Source organism: Puma concolor, chromosome E1 (genome assembly GCF_028749965.1).
Source record: "Puma concolor isolate L17-30 chromosome E1, mPumCon1.1.hap2, whole genome shotgun sequence".
Lineage (NCBI taxonomy): Eukaryota > Metazoa > Chordata > Mammalia > Carnivora > Felidae > Puma > Puma concolor.
The window spans coordinates 21041995-21057821 of NC_141680.1; the positions used below are offsets into that span (position 1 = coordinate 21041995).

At 42.6% G+C, this 15827-nt stretch overlaps 1 protein-coding gene across 1 annotated transcript in view; it reads left to right on the forward strand.

The window, feature by feature from the left end:
* The first annotated feature begins 5197 nt into the window (after nucleotides 1-5197).
* The window catches only part of PSMD11 (proteasome 26S subunit, non-ATPase 11), a 29887-nt gene continuing 19257 nt past the window's right edge, over nucleotides 5198-15827 (forward strand). Inside the window, exons 1-3 of the mRNA XM_025916226.2 lie at nucleotides 5198-5354; nucleotides 7682-7783; nucleotides 13581-13705. Of these exons, the coding sequence (XP_025772011.1) occupies nucleotides 5264-5354; nucleotides 7682-7783; nucleotides 13581-13705 (318 nt within the window). The 5' untranslated portion in view covers nucleotides 5198-5263. The remainder of the gene's footprint in view (nucleotides 5355-7681; nucleotides 7784-13580; nucleotides 13706-15827) is intronic.

Below are 15827 nucleotides of genomic sequence, written 5' to 3' on the forward strand. Positions count from 1 at the left end.
GCTTAGAATTGCTAACCTAATTCCCTGTCTCTGCACTGCACAAAGTATGAGGGAGAGCAGAAGTGTATCCTCTTATATTAGTAGGATAGTACATTATTGCATTTCCCTACTTGGTCATTTATGGGATATAAAACATTTAAAAATCTCAGTGAAAAATGAACTATTATAGGGGTGCCTGGCTGGTTCGAGTGGTTGAGCATGCAACTCTTGATCTTCGGGTCATGAGTTCGAGCCCCACATTGGGTGTAGAGATTACTTAAAAATTAAAAAATTAACAATTATATTCAGGAAAAGAAATAGTTCTGGAATATAGGGTAGCAAGGGGGAGATTAGGGCTTTGTAGTGTGTTTCGGAATAGTGTAGAGACAGAAATTTTACAGAGAGGGAAGGGAGGTGAGGCAAGAGTGAGGAAGTCTAAGATTGGAAACAAAATTGACGATTGATTGATAGAGCTGATTGCAATAAAACTCACTAATTAAAGGATCCTTTAGCTCTCTGTGAGGGCTCCCTGAGGAAGGGGAGTAGTGATGCTAATTAGCTAATTTAATCAGCAACTTAACTATGATATTAACAGCTGCCATTTATTGAGCACTCATAGGTGTCAGTCATAGCGCTGAAGTGATCTAGTGTCTTTAAAATTTTAATCTTCAAAGAATTCTGTGAAGTAGATTTTTTTTATTGTGGTAAAATATATGTAATGAAACGTATTTCTACCATTTTTCAGTGTACAAGTCTGTGGTATTAAGTGTATATGCATTATTATGCATCAAGTGGAGTAGATTGTGTTTATTATTTTATTAAAACATTTTTAATGTTTATTTATTTAAAATGTTTTTTATTAGTTTTCTTTATTTTTGAGAGGCGGAGAGAGACAGAGCACGTGTGGGGGAGGGGCGGCGAGAGAGGGAGACACAGAATCTGAAGCAGGCTCCAGGCTCTGAGCTGTCAGCACAGAGCCTAACGCGGGGCTCGAACTCACGAACTGCGAGATCATGACCTGAGCCAAAGTCGGACACTTAACCGACTGAGCCACCCAGGTGCCCCAAGTAGAGTAGATTTTAAGAATAATTTATTGATAACCAAACCCAGTCTCAGAGAGTTTAAGTAATTTGACTATTAGATGGTAGTAGAGAGAAGATTTGAGCTCCATGTCTGCCCAACTTCAAATTCCGTACTTTTTTTCTATAGTATACAGTGCCTTTGCCAGAAGTAACTTGAAAGCCATCTGTAAAGATTATAAATTTAGGGCAGGGATCCAAAGGACTTCCTGGTCTTCCAATCAGAGATGTAATTTCGGAATAAAAAGAAAGATGATGGGAGGTAGATGGTTGGCTACATAGTGGTATTTAAACCAGAATTTGGATTTCTGAAGCAAATAATCATTTGCTTATCATACATATTCCTGGTTTTTTCCATGTCTACATGCCATATGTATTGCTATTTAAATTGACCCATTTTGTTTTTCAGGGTAACTATATGTCTCTACCTTCGATGGAAAATCAGTAGTATTGGCCATAACTAGGATGTACCTATAAAAACCAAAACAAGGAAGCCTAATGCCAGCTAGATACTGTTGCCTCCTCTCAGTTGGCTGAAAAGAAAGATGAACGAATATTGAAGAGCCATTAAACACATAATGACACCACACTGAACCTTTCTTCTTGACATAATGAGGAACTTTGGAGGATATTTGGAAAGGAAACATGTCCCAGTATTTCCAGAATGGGGAATGTGGCATGGGTGGGCCTCATGGGGGTGGAAGTAGAAATCAGAAACTTGTTAGGAACTGAGGTGGTGGCCTTCTGTGCAGGTGTTGGCATTCCCTTCCACGACATTCCTGCTTCTCTTCACTCCTCTAGTGAGTTTTCCCTCTGCCAACTTGGGTCTCGTTGGTTCCAAGTGACAGATTTTGAGTTCAGTTCACTTGGCTAACTGGCTCAGTCTTTCAGTTTCCCAATTCCCGAGAGAGGAGTTGGATTTTGGTCCAGCTAATCTTTTCAGGCCAGTCCTATAAACCCTAGGTCATGGCTGATCGTGACAGTCCTTTCACCCCTACTGCAATCTGAATAGCAATGCCTAAACAGTCACATAGTGCAGGATATAGACATTTAGGGCAGCAGAAGTTTATGGCAGGACAGATTCTAGCACTCATCCGACAAATATTTATTGAGGGTTTGCCATGTGTGTAAGCCACTATGTGGGAGCTGGGGACTGTAACTGTGGACGAGATTGACAAGGTCCCTAAAACCTTGTGGAGGGCAGTGAGTTTTAGACAAGTGAGATAGTAAAATCGAAGACTGTGTTAAGTCCTAGGAAGGAAATAAACCAAGCGATATGATGGTTACTAGGCTGGAGGTAGAGGAGATTACTTTTAATGGGATGACACAGAAGGCCTGTTTGCAGAAACCATCTCTGAGTTGAAACCCAGGGAGAGAATGTAAAGGCTTCAAGGTGGGGAAGAATTTGGCATGTTTGAGGAAAAAAAAAAAAAAAAAAAAGAAAAGAAAAAGAAAGAAACAAACAAAAGGAGTCAACTGAACAGAGTATGGGGTGAGGTCGGAAAAATAGCGGTCAGATTATGCAACACTTTGTGGCCCCCAGTGAGGGGGATGGTAACCAGACCCTCCCAAGGTTCAGACTATCAGATGCATGCAGAGAAAGTTTGAAGTGCCCTTATTGGGCACTCGTTGGGCGTGGAGCCCACTTAACATTCTCTCTTTCCCTCTCCGTCCCTCCCTTGCTCATGTGTGCTCATGCATTCTCTCTCTCTCTGTCAAAAAAAAAATCCAGTCTGTCTTTGCTTTCTGTTCAGTTTTGCTGTGAACCCAGAATTTAAAGCTTCTCCCCCCTCTGACTCTCAGTGGGAAATTTGTGTTTAGCTTATACTTTTCCTCTTTTCTTTCTCTTCCCTCTCTCACTATGCTGTGTCTGGGTCTCCTCTGGCATTAGGGGTGGGGTGTATGGGTTTGGGGAGGGCAGAGAAGTGGGAAGGAAAAGAAAGTAAATAAAGTCTGTCACATGACTAATGCCATCAGAGGCAGGCGTCCAGGTGCTGATTCTCTTGTTGGGAGCATTTAAGGCTTCCTTGGAGGCCATACCTGTGGAACTTAAGATCCCTCTTCAGTCATAACTTCTTCTTCTTTTTTTTTTTAACATTTATTTTTGAGAGACAGAGGCAGAGCATGAGCAGGGGAGGGGGGGGGAGAGAGAGAGAGAGAGAGAGAGAGAGAGAGAGAGAGAGAGATACAGACTCCGAAGGAGGCTCCAGGCTCTGAGCTGTTAGTACAGAACCCGGTGCAGGGCCCGAACTCACGAACTGCAAGACCATGACCTGAGTCGAAGTTGGACGCTCAACCGACTGAGCCACCCAGGCACCCCAGTTATGACTTTTTGATGTCCACTCTTCCAGCCTCTTATTTGAGTTGGCCACTTGTCCATGCCAAACACAGGTAGGGGAGGCTCCCCCATTGCTGCTCTTTCTCCTTGTCACACTGTGGAATGTATCGGCCCCCTTCCCTAATTCAGAATTCTGCAGGCCAAAAGTGGGTAACCGCCTTCATGAATGTGCATGAAGACCCCAATTTCCTGGACAGACAGGTCTGGTTCACCTCAAAGCTCTCACAATGGTGGTTGCACAGAGATGGCTTTCTAAGTTCCTGTAGTCAGCAGGACTCACCAGCTTGGGAGAAAGATCTGGCAAATACCACCAGGCTTTTGTAGTGCTTCCTCTTTATAGTGAGGTGAACGGTTCATCCTCTTTCATGATTTCTTCTAATGGATTCCTTTTGAATTTTTCTCTCTCCCTGATGGAGGCTGGAAGTGGAGGTTTTAGAACTGGTCTAGTCAGTTTTTAGTAAGTCTTTGGGGATGAACAGGTAGGTCTTCTTTAGAAGGTGAAGATATTTATGACTTGTTCTCTGCTTTGGAATTTTATAACTCATTAGCATCCATGCCAAATTGAGGAGGGAGGAATGCCTTTTTTAAGCAAAGCAAGTCTCAGTTTTATACTGAGATTCATGGCATCTCAGAGTTTGGAGAAATCTAGAAGCCGTTTAATCTGTTTCCCCACCAATGCCATCAATCCTGTTTACAACTTGAGATGTTATCCAGTTTTCATCTGGATACATCCAGGAAGTAGGAGCCCATTTCCTAACTTTCAGTTCTCAGCTCTGTCAGTTATCATATTCATTTCACCAAATCATTTTAAACCCAGTTCCTCATCTAGGAAAGATGTGTAAATAGTATCTTCTTTCAGAACATTGTTGGGAGGATAAAAGAAGATATATAAATTGCCTAACCCAGTCAGAGAGGAGAGCAATGTTGATTCCCTTTACAGGTCCCTTTAGGGGACAACGTATTTTTTTTGGATTGTCTTCACCCAGAGAAAAATATTCCTCATATTGAACTGCCTCTGTTATATTTTTAGCCCTTCCCTTAGGCTCTCCCTTCAGTGGTCACATAGAAGGTCTTTTCTCCGGCCACTTGACAGCCTTTCAGGTATCTCTGATTTTAGTTGAAGGCACTGGAGATATTAGAGAGAAAACTCCAGTTTTTTTTCTTTTCTGAGCCGAGGAGTCCAGGTAGCCGTTAGACTTTGGTGTGACTCCCAAGAGGGATTTATTGAGTGAATGGGGCAAGGATGATATTTCACTTTCCAACATCAGTTCTCCCCGGCACTGGTGGGTTTAATCACAGGCTGGCTATGATTCTATAGGATCCTAGCCTGGAAAGTGTGTGCGCGTGCGTGTGTGTGTGTGTGTGTGTGACAAATGTCGTTAGACACTTGAACGCCTTTGAATGGTGCTATTCTTTGCCACATTGCGAGCACTTTATAAGATCGTTCATTGCCCTGAATGAGTGGTTAAACGTGGAAGCTACAAAGGAAGCCAAACGGCTCTCCACGAATACCTAGGCGAGGGTTCAAAAACTCCTCTCAAGGGCGAGCTAAGGGAGTCGCCGCTAAGAGGCCTCTTTTGGGGTGCGTGGAGACTAGCCTCCGGCTCCAGTTCTTAGGCACCGCCTCTTTCGCCCGCGGGCTGACCGCTAGGCGGTGCTGGGGAGTTTGCCGCCAACCAGCCAAGGCGCTCCAGTGCTCACCCTCACTCCTCCTGCCCTGCCCGGCGGAGAGACTACAACTCCCGTGGTGCTCTGGGAACGGGAGGGAGGGAGGGGCCATGAGAGAAGAGGGACGCGAGGGCGGGCTTTCCGGGAGTGTGTTTCCGGCGTCGGCGGCCGCGGCCGGGGACTGTGTGAAAGCGGTAAGATGGCGGCGGCGGCGGTGGTGGAGTTCCAGAGAGCCCAGTCTCTACTCAGCACCGACCGGGAGGCCTCCATCGACATTCTCCACTCCATCGGTAAAGGTCGCCGCGCCCCCTCCCTGACCCTGCCGGCTCAGCTCGGCCTGTGCGGGTCGGCGGCGGCGGAGCGGGGCCGGGCTATCCGGCTCTGGTGCTGCTGACTCACTGTGTGTGAGGGGGGCCGGGCCGGGGGCACAGGCCGCTCGCAGCTCCCTGGAGCCCCCTGGGTCCCACCCGGGTGGGAAGCCCCGAGGCAGCCCCGGCGTTCCCTCGCCGGCTGCTGACTCACGGTGGGCTTAGCGTGGAGTGGGAGTGTGGGCCGAGCCGGGGCCCCCACCACTCCCCAGCCTTGCCCCGGCTCTGGCCCATGCGGGCTGGCCCAGGACCGGGAGCAGTGCCGGCCGGCGGGCTTGTCGCGAGCAGGACTAAGAGCCTCGAGTTGAAGGGCCTTGGTGAAACCCGCTGTAGACAGGGTTTCCCGCCGTTGTTATCAGCACAGCCCGCTCCGGGTGGCAGCGCGAGCGCTCGCTTTGCTCTTGGAGTTTTCTTCCTCGGGACGCTGGGAGCTGCTACCTCTCCCCAGCCTCCCATCGGAAGGCTCCACTAAAGGGAGACCTCTCTCTGAATGTGGAAAATACCGAGGGGACACACACTGACAATTGGCATTTGGTTTGAAGAGGTGCCCGAGACGTTCCTTTGCCCCCGTGTGGGGTGTAAGAGCGAGATGGGACCGTCCGACTCGAGGAGGTGACTAATCGTCCTGGTCTCCCTTGTAGAAGGTGGGAAGTGAGTTCGGGGAGTTAGTTGTCAGCCGCGGAGTTCGGGGAACCGGCCGGCTGCACACGGCCGGAAGAAATTAAAGACACTTTTCGGTACATCGTAGTATGATTGCCTTAGCTTTGCGCCCAACAGGAAAACTGAAATGGGAGCTCCAGCCAGTCCCTTACGACAGGTTTCTATCGGGATTCAGGTGTGAACAGAAATTTGTGAGACAGAAGGCTTTTAATGTTCAGTCGTAAAGGGTTCGGTTAGGGCATGGGCTTGCTCTTCACTGCACATGTAGTAATGTGATCTTTTTAATGTAGCTTGAGAAGATTCGAATTGGATCAACAAGTAGTGTAAGAATGCACGTGTATGTGGGACCTCCAGGATGTTGGCTTTCGTGTTGACTTCCTAGTCTGTTGTATTTTGATATTCCTGACTTGCAGGGGAGAAAAGACAATGACAGGATCTTGATGTCTTTGTCTTTGGGGTTATTGGAGGCTCGGAGAGGAGATGGGGGTTAAGATGCATCTGTGGATGGATCGTATTGGTAAATGAAAGGTTTTCGTTTTGAAGTTCTGATCTTGAATTAAGTTATTATAGTTACAGAACTGAGTCATCTCAGTCACGCATGTATTTTTATTCTGTGAGTACACACTAATGTGAGAAGTATGGATTTTATTTTTGTATGTGTGCTTAGTGCCTAATATTTTGTCTTTTATAATGTGAAACTATTAGTAAAAATTGTAGTTGGAACATTTTGTGATTTCCACTCTACTAGGAGAGAGTTGCCTGAAAGCCTCCCTGTTAGAGCAAGCTTGAGTCATGATGGTTACAGCCGTACTTTTTCCAGACTCCATCATGGAGTATCAAAATCTTGGTTTTTGTCAAGTCATGATGCTTTGTAAGAGAAGTGATAACTAGTGATGATCGCTAAAATTATCACCACAAACTCGGAGGGGTTATTCAGTGTGTGAGTGGTAGAGTAGTTATTAACAGCTGAAAGTGGGACAGATAGAACAAAGTTATTTTAACAGGTCCTGCATCCATTACAAAGCACCAGTCCTTCCTAAGGATCACACTGGAGCTTTGATTGGGTTGTTCTTCCTGAACGGCTTCCTAGAACTGCTTATCCCTAGCACACCCATCAGTGAGGCTTTACACAGGTTTAAAGTTTATTGAAAGACTTTTGGCTTTTTACTCATCAGTAACTTGGTCATTTGATTTTAGTTTGTGGCAGGTAAACGTATACGTATGTTTAATATTTTCAGTAACATAGTGCCCAGCATGGGGCTTACCACCACAAATAAGAAGAACTTGTTTGAATTTTGCTTTAACCAAGTGACTGCAATGGAAATTTCAGTGTAGGTGGGTAAGGGAAATTCTAATTGATAGAATGAAAAGGCACATTTAAAGTCAGAGAGAAATCCATTTTTATGATTTACATGGGACGTATCCCACATGTTGATTTCACTTTTAGAGTTTGTGCGTTTGTTTGTTTTTAGCTATCTAGAACTTGTCTTTTGGTGACAGTGTTTGTAATTGGTCTTGTGAGGGTGAAATTTCCCTCAGTCTTCATTTTTTGTCAGAATTTTAAGAAGGTTTGCATTTTCCTCTCCTAGTGAAGCGTGACATTCAGGAGAATGATGAGGAGGCAGTGCAGGTCAAAGAGCAGAGTATCCTGGAACTCGGGTCTCTCTTGGCGAAGACTGGACAAGCTGCAGGTAAGTGCTGCAAATGGCTTGCTTTCTCTTTTGCCTGAAATGTTGGGTGAGGTTTTTCAAGTTTCTGTAAAGGATCCTAGGAATGCATCCACACAGCTTATTGGTAGTCATTTTATTGTCAACTTGTTGAGCTTCGGTTCTTTAGGAGGAAGCTGGGTGAACTTTAAACTCTGTTCTTCCGTGGAACAGTTTTGTTCTGCGGGTGAGGGAAGCTCCTGGCCCTGCTGGGATATGGTGGTCTCTGATTTGCTTCTGGCTGGAATTTTCACTGTGTTCCCTTACATAAGGGCAGCAGCACGGGTAGCAGCAGTCTTCAGTGACTTCAGCTCTGTTATACTTAAGATGGATAGCGACTTGGGCCCTTGTCTTGAAAATGACCAGGGACTTTGCATCCAAGTGAGTCGAAGAGAGAGAGAGAGAGAGAGGGAGTGCGAGAGGGAGGGAGAGCGAGCGAGAGAGGTATGAGTTTCTTTGGGGGGGGGGGAGAGTGAGAGAGAGAGAGTGAGTCCTTTTTTCCTGATACAGACTAAGTAAGACAACAAATGGAAAGAGCCTTCCCGAGATTTCTCCACTGTTACCTGGGACTCTGTGCATGTCATTGCCCAAACATTCTAGTTGTAATTGAACCACTGACTTTGTAGGCTTCAGATGCTATTCTGATGATGGGTGTGTGTGACCTTGGAATAAGAGACCAGGAAGGGTCTTTGACCAGTAAAGTGGTAATAGGGTTGAGAGAGAAGGCTGCTTAAGCTTAAAACGGGTGATTTTTTGTCAACTCTAAAGTGAATTTAGATCTTATTTAATTAAGTGGATTAAGCTCTGGTAAGTGACCTCCTGGATTACTTTTCCCGAAATAATATTCCCCAGAAGGTGTAAGTTAGCAAAACTTCTTGAACTTGAGAACTAAGATTTTTCGCAGTTAAGGATAACTAACTTATTATTAAGCTTAGGCAATAGAAAGTTGAGTAAAGATGTATGCAGTTGGGAGGATGTGTTTATATGGGTTTTGTGTCTTACTTAAAATATCATTAAAAATATATATGATAAAAAGTTTTTAAATGCTTACTATCAACTAGTTGCATTTTTAAGCACAAAAATGATTTAGTTTATTGCATCCTCAAAACAACTTGATAATGTAGATACAATTGTCCATTTTACACCTAAGGAAACTGAACACAGAAAAGTTAAATAACTTACCCAGTCACTTATTTAGTATGTGGGAGAGCCAGGATCTGAATCAATTAGTCCCACTTCAGAGCTCATAGTCTTATGGTATAATGGTTATTGCTTTCTGTAGTTAATCATTTATGGATTATCAATGGTTGGTACTGGTTTTTTTCCCTTCATTTAGAAAATTTATTTATTTACTTATTCATTTACTTATTTTTGAGGTTTATTATTTTTTTTTTTAGTAATCTCTACATCCAACATGGGACTTGAACTCATGACCCCAAGATCAAGAGTTGCATGCTCTTCTGACTGAGCCAGCCAGGTGCCCCTGTGTTTTTTTTTGTTTTTGTTTTTGTTTTTTTTTTTTTAGACTGATTTCCCTCCTATTTAACATATTTATGGATTTCTTTGGACTGTCAGTTAATGTGAGCTTGGTGTTGCATAATAGTTTTGATAATTAGTCCATACACAATATAATTAATAAGGTAATTTTCTTGAAAGAGGTAGAAAGTCAGATTAAGTGATTTAAGGTTTTTCGGTTGTTGAAATATCCAAATGTTTGTTTTCCTCCAGTAGCACGGATAATTACAAGTAGCATGTAGTATAGTCAACACTTCAAAAATTTATCTCAAAATATTAACTATTCTGTTTGAATTTTATTTATTTATTTATTTCTGCTTGAATTTGTTTATAATTTTATTTATTTATTCATTTTATCTTCTTATTCCTTGCCCTTCTCCTTTTGGTGACTCAGTACCTGACAACTTTAGAAGTTCTTCCCTTTGATTTTTGGTTCCCTGAGAAGAGATGTCTATTCCCAACCTACAGTTTTGTTTTATTATGCATTTAATATACAGCTAGCACTGTGCTAAGTACTCCATTAAAAAAATGTAAGATAAGGTCCCTGATCTACAGCAGTCATTTGGGAATTAGTGAATAAGGCAAGGTTGGATGCATGATAGTAGTTGAAAGTGGTGCTGAGCACCATCAGACATGATGGCCGGGGTCAGGATCTGCAGATATCGTAGCCTGAGATTCTAAAAGGATTATGTTGAATTCTGTGAGGTTCTAAAAAGGAAATTCTGGTCATATAAATATAAATAAATAGGAGGAAAAAGTCAGTAGATTCTGTGGGAATAAAAAAAAATTGGTGAGTCTTTGGCAACGAAGAGGTCATTTGTTTTCTGGTTAGGGTAAGAAGAGTAACACTCAGCGTTTAGAGCAACTACTGTAATGCTAGCAGGTGCTAGAGGGAAGGCAGGCTGCTTAGTTCATGTTTCACTTCAGCCTTTTCCAGGAAGGAAAATGATTTTCAAAAAGAGAAAGAACATATCAGAAAGAGAATTAAAGCCAAGTTAGGTGAGAGAAGAGAGAGCAGATAGTCTCTTTAAATAAGTTCAAGTCTCTAGGCTCTGACAATTTTTGTCTTTTAATATCAAAAGCGTCGTTCTAGCAGATATATTTATAGAGCCACTATTATTATTCTGAGAAAAGTCATGGAGGATGAAGAAGTATTAAGAAAACTGAGGATGGGCAAATATTATTTCTCTTTGCGTGAAGATAATGAGAAGAATAATTTCTAGACACTTCAAACTGGTAATCATTAATATCTGGGACAGATTATTTGATAAGTAGGTTTTAATCACTTAAGACAGTGGGTTTATTAAGAAAGGATTATTCCAAACTCACCTCCATTCTCTTCTCTGGTTAGCCTTATCAGACCAGTAGATTTGCAGAGCTCCATAGGCAGGGGCTTGCCAGCTGTTTTTGTAAATAAAGTTTTGTTGGAACACAGCTACACCCACTTGTTTACATATTGTCTGATGGCTTTTGCACTACAGTGGCTGAATCGAGTACCCGCCAGTGAGACCACATAGCCCAAAAAGCTGAAAATATTTACTATCTGGCCCTTCACAGAAAAAGTTTGCCCATTTCTGGGTTAGAGGAATGATACAGATTACATGTAAGCAAGATATTTGGACATTTTCCATAATATTAATGATAGGTAAAGGGTATGAAAATCATTTGTCAACCTCAAGGGAAGTCTCTAGCATCATGTCCTGGGGATCTGTCCTTATTTTTCTGGTCAGCATCTGGCATTATGGCTAAAGCCATTTCAGAAGGCCTGCTTGTTTTTGTAGATGACTCAGTACAGTAGAGGACAGGATTAAGATTCAGAGTTACTGCCAAAGCCAGCAAGATTAAATTCAGTGTGATAAGTATAAAGATACATACTTAAAAGTATTCATCAAAACAGGGAGATGGGGAATTACCTGTCTATGCAAAAAAGACCTTAATGGACTCGGTCTAAACAAAAAATGCTATTAGGAAAAAGGAAGTAGGCTAACTTGTGTTGCATGTGGCGGCGAGATCAAGAGAATTAGGCCATGGCTTTACTGGTCAGATCCTACCTGGAGAGTTGTTTTCAGTTCTGGGTTACCACAAATGGTATGTTTGCAAACTAGAGTTTATTCAGTGACAAGGAATCTAGAAACCAGGACATTGGGGGAAGAGTTGAAATAGCTAAAGATGGTTAGCTTGGAGAAAGGGAAAGTTAGAGAGATATAAATGGTAGTTATCTTCAGAGATTTGAAGCCATGTGGAAAGAGGGTACAGACTTGTGTTTTAAATAAAGGAACAATTTAGTTTGACCAACATCCGAATAGTCTACTTTCTGAACAATTTCTGTCATTAGAGATTATTCAGAATTGTTCTGTCATAGTAGGAAATACTGTGGGAGAAGGGACATCGTACTAGACTACTTTTATTTATTTATTAAAAACATTTTTAAGTTTATTTATTTATTTTGAGAGAGAGTGAGTCGGGGAAGGGCAGAGAGAGGGAGAGAGAGAATCCCAAGCAGGCTTCGAGCTCTGAGCACAGAGCCTGATGCGGGGCTTGAGCCCACTAACTGTGAGATCATGACCTGAGCCGAAACCAAGAGTCGGATGCCCAACCGACTGAGCCACCCAGGTGCTCCTGTACTAGACTACTTTTAAAAAGCTATGATTGTGAGGGTGCCTGGGTGACTCAGTCAGTTAAGCGTCTGACTTCAACTCAGGTCATGATCTCACAGTTCGTGGGTTCCAGCCCCGCATCAGGCTCTGTGCTGACGGCTCAGGCTGGAGCCTGCTTCAGATTCTGTGTCTCCTTCTCTCTCTGCCCCTCTCCTGCTTGCGCTCGGACTCTGTCTCTCAAAAATAAATACTAAAGAAGTTTTTTTTGTAAAGCTATGCGCATATAATTAAGATTTGTATAAATGTAAAAAGAATTTGAGAGGGAGAAATCAGTGTGGTCTGGAGTTGTCATGGAAGACTCAGCAGGACTTTAGCTGGACCTAAAAGGATATGTAAGGTTTACATAGGTCAAGAAGGTGGGGGAGAAATTCTACATGGGAATGCAGCAGGAGTGAGACATGAGAGCAGAAGCATGTATAGTCTATGCAGGGATGAATGGAGTGGCAGAATGGGAAAAACCTTAGTGGAATCAAAGGTCAGTACTGGAGAGTGAAGAGAAAGATGAACTTTTCTATGTATAAAGTTCCTTTTGTACCTGACGCAGCCCCATGCATCCTGTTACTGTTCAGGCAGATGAGGATTTCAGGACCCTGAATTAGCATTCTCGGGAGGGTGAGGTTTGCTTGCCCTGAATTAGAATCCTCAGGAGGGTGAGTCCACAATTGAAGAATATTAAAGAGGCGGTGGCACTAAAGTAATTTTAACCTACATTCCAAATACTTTCTTAGTTATTGTTGAAATAGTTGAAATATTCTACAGTTTTTACTCTTGTTTCTAAAGATGTTCCCTTAAAATTACTGTTCCACCTTCTTTTCCTGTATAAGAGGAGAAAGACTTCTGTGGTGGACACCTGTTTTGGTCACAGTTTGGTCAAAGATGCTCCCTTAAAATTACTGTTCCACCTTCTTTTCCTATAAGGAGAAAAACTTCTGTGGTGGACACCTGTTTTGGTCATAGTTTAAGACTTAAGCTTTGCAGATTAATGAGGAATTTTAAATATATCTTTAATGGATAGTATATCTTTAAGGGGAATACATCCTGACTTTTCTGTGAAAAGTTTATTCAGAAGAGTGCCAGGGAAAGGATATTGCTAAAAGTCTAACCTGGGGAGAACTTTGAAAAGGGAGGAGGAGGAAACCTGGAATTGAAAATCTTCATCTGTTTAAGGGGGAGAGCTGCCACAGTGGACTTGGAAATTCAACAACAACAACAAAACAACCCTCCTGTAAACTGATCAGATTTGTTGGCTATGAGGGAGTGATTTTTCGCCTCAGGTGTCAGAAGCACAGCATATTTCACGTTCTAGAAAACTGTGTTCTGAGACTGAGGGCTTTGCTTTTTATCTCTCATTAAGATGGGTAAATGAGGCCTGGAGACGTGAGTTTTTCCCAGGGCCCTCATAGTAATCCAGGAGCTGAGTACGGAATGGAATATGTATTTGGTATATGTTGTTGACTCATTTTTGCTACTCTGTTACCTGCTAAGAATGCTTTATGTTCCTACTATGCTTCATTTAGATGGATTTTATGAGCTCGGATCATTATTTTAATGGGTATTTTGTCTCTAATATTGATGTTTACTTTTTCTTTTCTGAATTACCTTCCACGTAGAGCTTGGAGGACTCCTGAAGTATGTGCGACCCTTCTTGAATTCCATCAGCAAGGCTAAGGCAGCTCGTCTGGTCCGATCTCTTCTTGATCTGTTTCTTGATATGGAAGCAGCTACAGGGCAGGAGGTAAGCTACTTTAATGGCAGAAGGTAGACCGTACGGAAAAAAATCTGTTTCAGTGAAAGAAATGCCTGCCTGCACTGTGGTGCTAATGTGGAAGGGACAGCTGGGAGGACAGCTCAGGACTTATCATGTCAGTTTCTCTTTGTTACAGGGCATTTGATACTTTGGGTCTGTTCCATGCTTTGCTTTGTAAGTGGAGATTGTCAGTGGTCCCTGGAATCCTCATTACATCAGGGTTACAAACTGATTCTTGTCTTTGAGGTATTGTATTGCCACACCTTTGTAATGTTTTCTGTGTCTGTGGTACCTTTCATTCTGTGTCACAAAGCTCCTTGTGAGCACTAAGTCTTGTGGCATCCCTTCCTGGCGTGTTTTGTACCGCATATATGCCTTTATTGAGGGGTGAGCATCCATGTGTTTGTGTCTTGTGTGTGCGGAAGTGACTCTGGTGTACCTGTACCTGTACGTGTTGTCTGCAAGTTCAGACCAGACCTGTATTGAAGAGTGCCTCTTTGGAATCAGTGCCTGTTTGGAATCAGTGAGCCTCTTCTGAACTTTTAAAGATAGCTGTATTTCTGCACTTCAGGAGGAGACACCACCAAAGTTAAAACTTACTCTGTAAAAAGCAGCAGATTCAAACAGGGTATATTGTGGTTGCTTAAATCTGTTTGTAGGAAGAATATAGTTGTTGTCTTTCCTATAGACACATTGCTTAGTAGTCACCGAGTGCCTGCTGTGTGCCACACACTGTTTCAGTACTGGGGATACATTTGTAAAAACACAGTCACTGCTCTCATGAGGCTTATATTTTAATGAGGAAGGCAGACAATAAATATATAAAATGTCAGATATGTAAGGACAGGGGTAGGAATTGCTGGTTGGTTATATGTCTAATTGTTTGCTGTAATCCCTGTGGCTATACAAGTAAAAGGTATGAAAGGCACAGTAAACATTGAGTAAATAATGAATTTCAGCAATCTAGGACATATGGATCCCACTTTGAAATCAGGTCTTTTGTAAAATCTGCTCTCTAGTCTTAATGATTCTTTGAAACCTAGTTTAAATACCATACACCAAATTTATTTGTAGAAAATCCATTTGTAGAGAAGTCTTCAAATTTGTGGCAGAACTATGTTTCATGATGGTAGGTCAAAAATATTTATTTATTTGTTTATTTATTCCAAATGTTTACTTATTTTTGAGTGAGAGAGCGTGTGTACGTGTGAGCTGGGAGGGGCACAGAGAGAGGGGGACAGAGGATCCCAAGCAGGCTCCGTGCTGACAGCAGAGAGCCCAACATGGGGCTCGAACCCACGAACTGTGAGATCATGACCTGAGCTGAAGTCAGATGCCCAACCAATTGAGCCACCCAGACACCCCAAAAATAGATAATATTTAGATGGCTGCCTTTTGAACCAAAGCATTAGAACTATTTTTATGAATGACTTAAAAAAAAAAAGTGATTTTAAAGGAAGGGATGTTACTCTAATCTAACTCAACTTTCAAAAAAATTTATCATACTTTGTTCTCATGAAAAAGTGACACCATCTTTTGTTTGAAATAGGGTGCCTTATAATGGGCTGACCAAGAAACATTAGTGTGAAACAGATTGATGTGTGTTACTTGGAACTTTTTTTTTTAATTTTTTTTAATGTTTATTTATTTTTGAGACAGAGCATGAATGGGGGAGGGTCAGAGAGAGAGAGAGACACAGAATCCGAAGCAGGCTCCAGGCTCTGAGCTGTCAGCACAGAGCCCGACGCGGGGCTCGAACTCACGGACCGCGAGATCATGACCTGAGCCGAAGTCAGACGCTTAACCGACTGAGCCACCCAGGCGCCCCTACTTGGAACTTTTTAGGCAGGAAAAATTAATTATCAAAGCTGCTGCTTTGTACACCGACGTCTCTGGAATTTGTCCCTTCACAGAGCGTAGAGTCAACTCCACGGATAGAGCTGCATTTGTTTAATCTTCAGTCTTCCTACTCCTTTGTGGAAGTCTATTAAATCATAATTTAGCACTGTCCTGTAATTGGCTAGTGGGACTTACTGGCCTTATCATGTGGCCCCATGTCTGGTTAGGCTCTCCTGTCTAACATATCCTTGTCTCTGCTTTACTTTTCTTC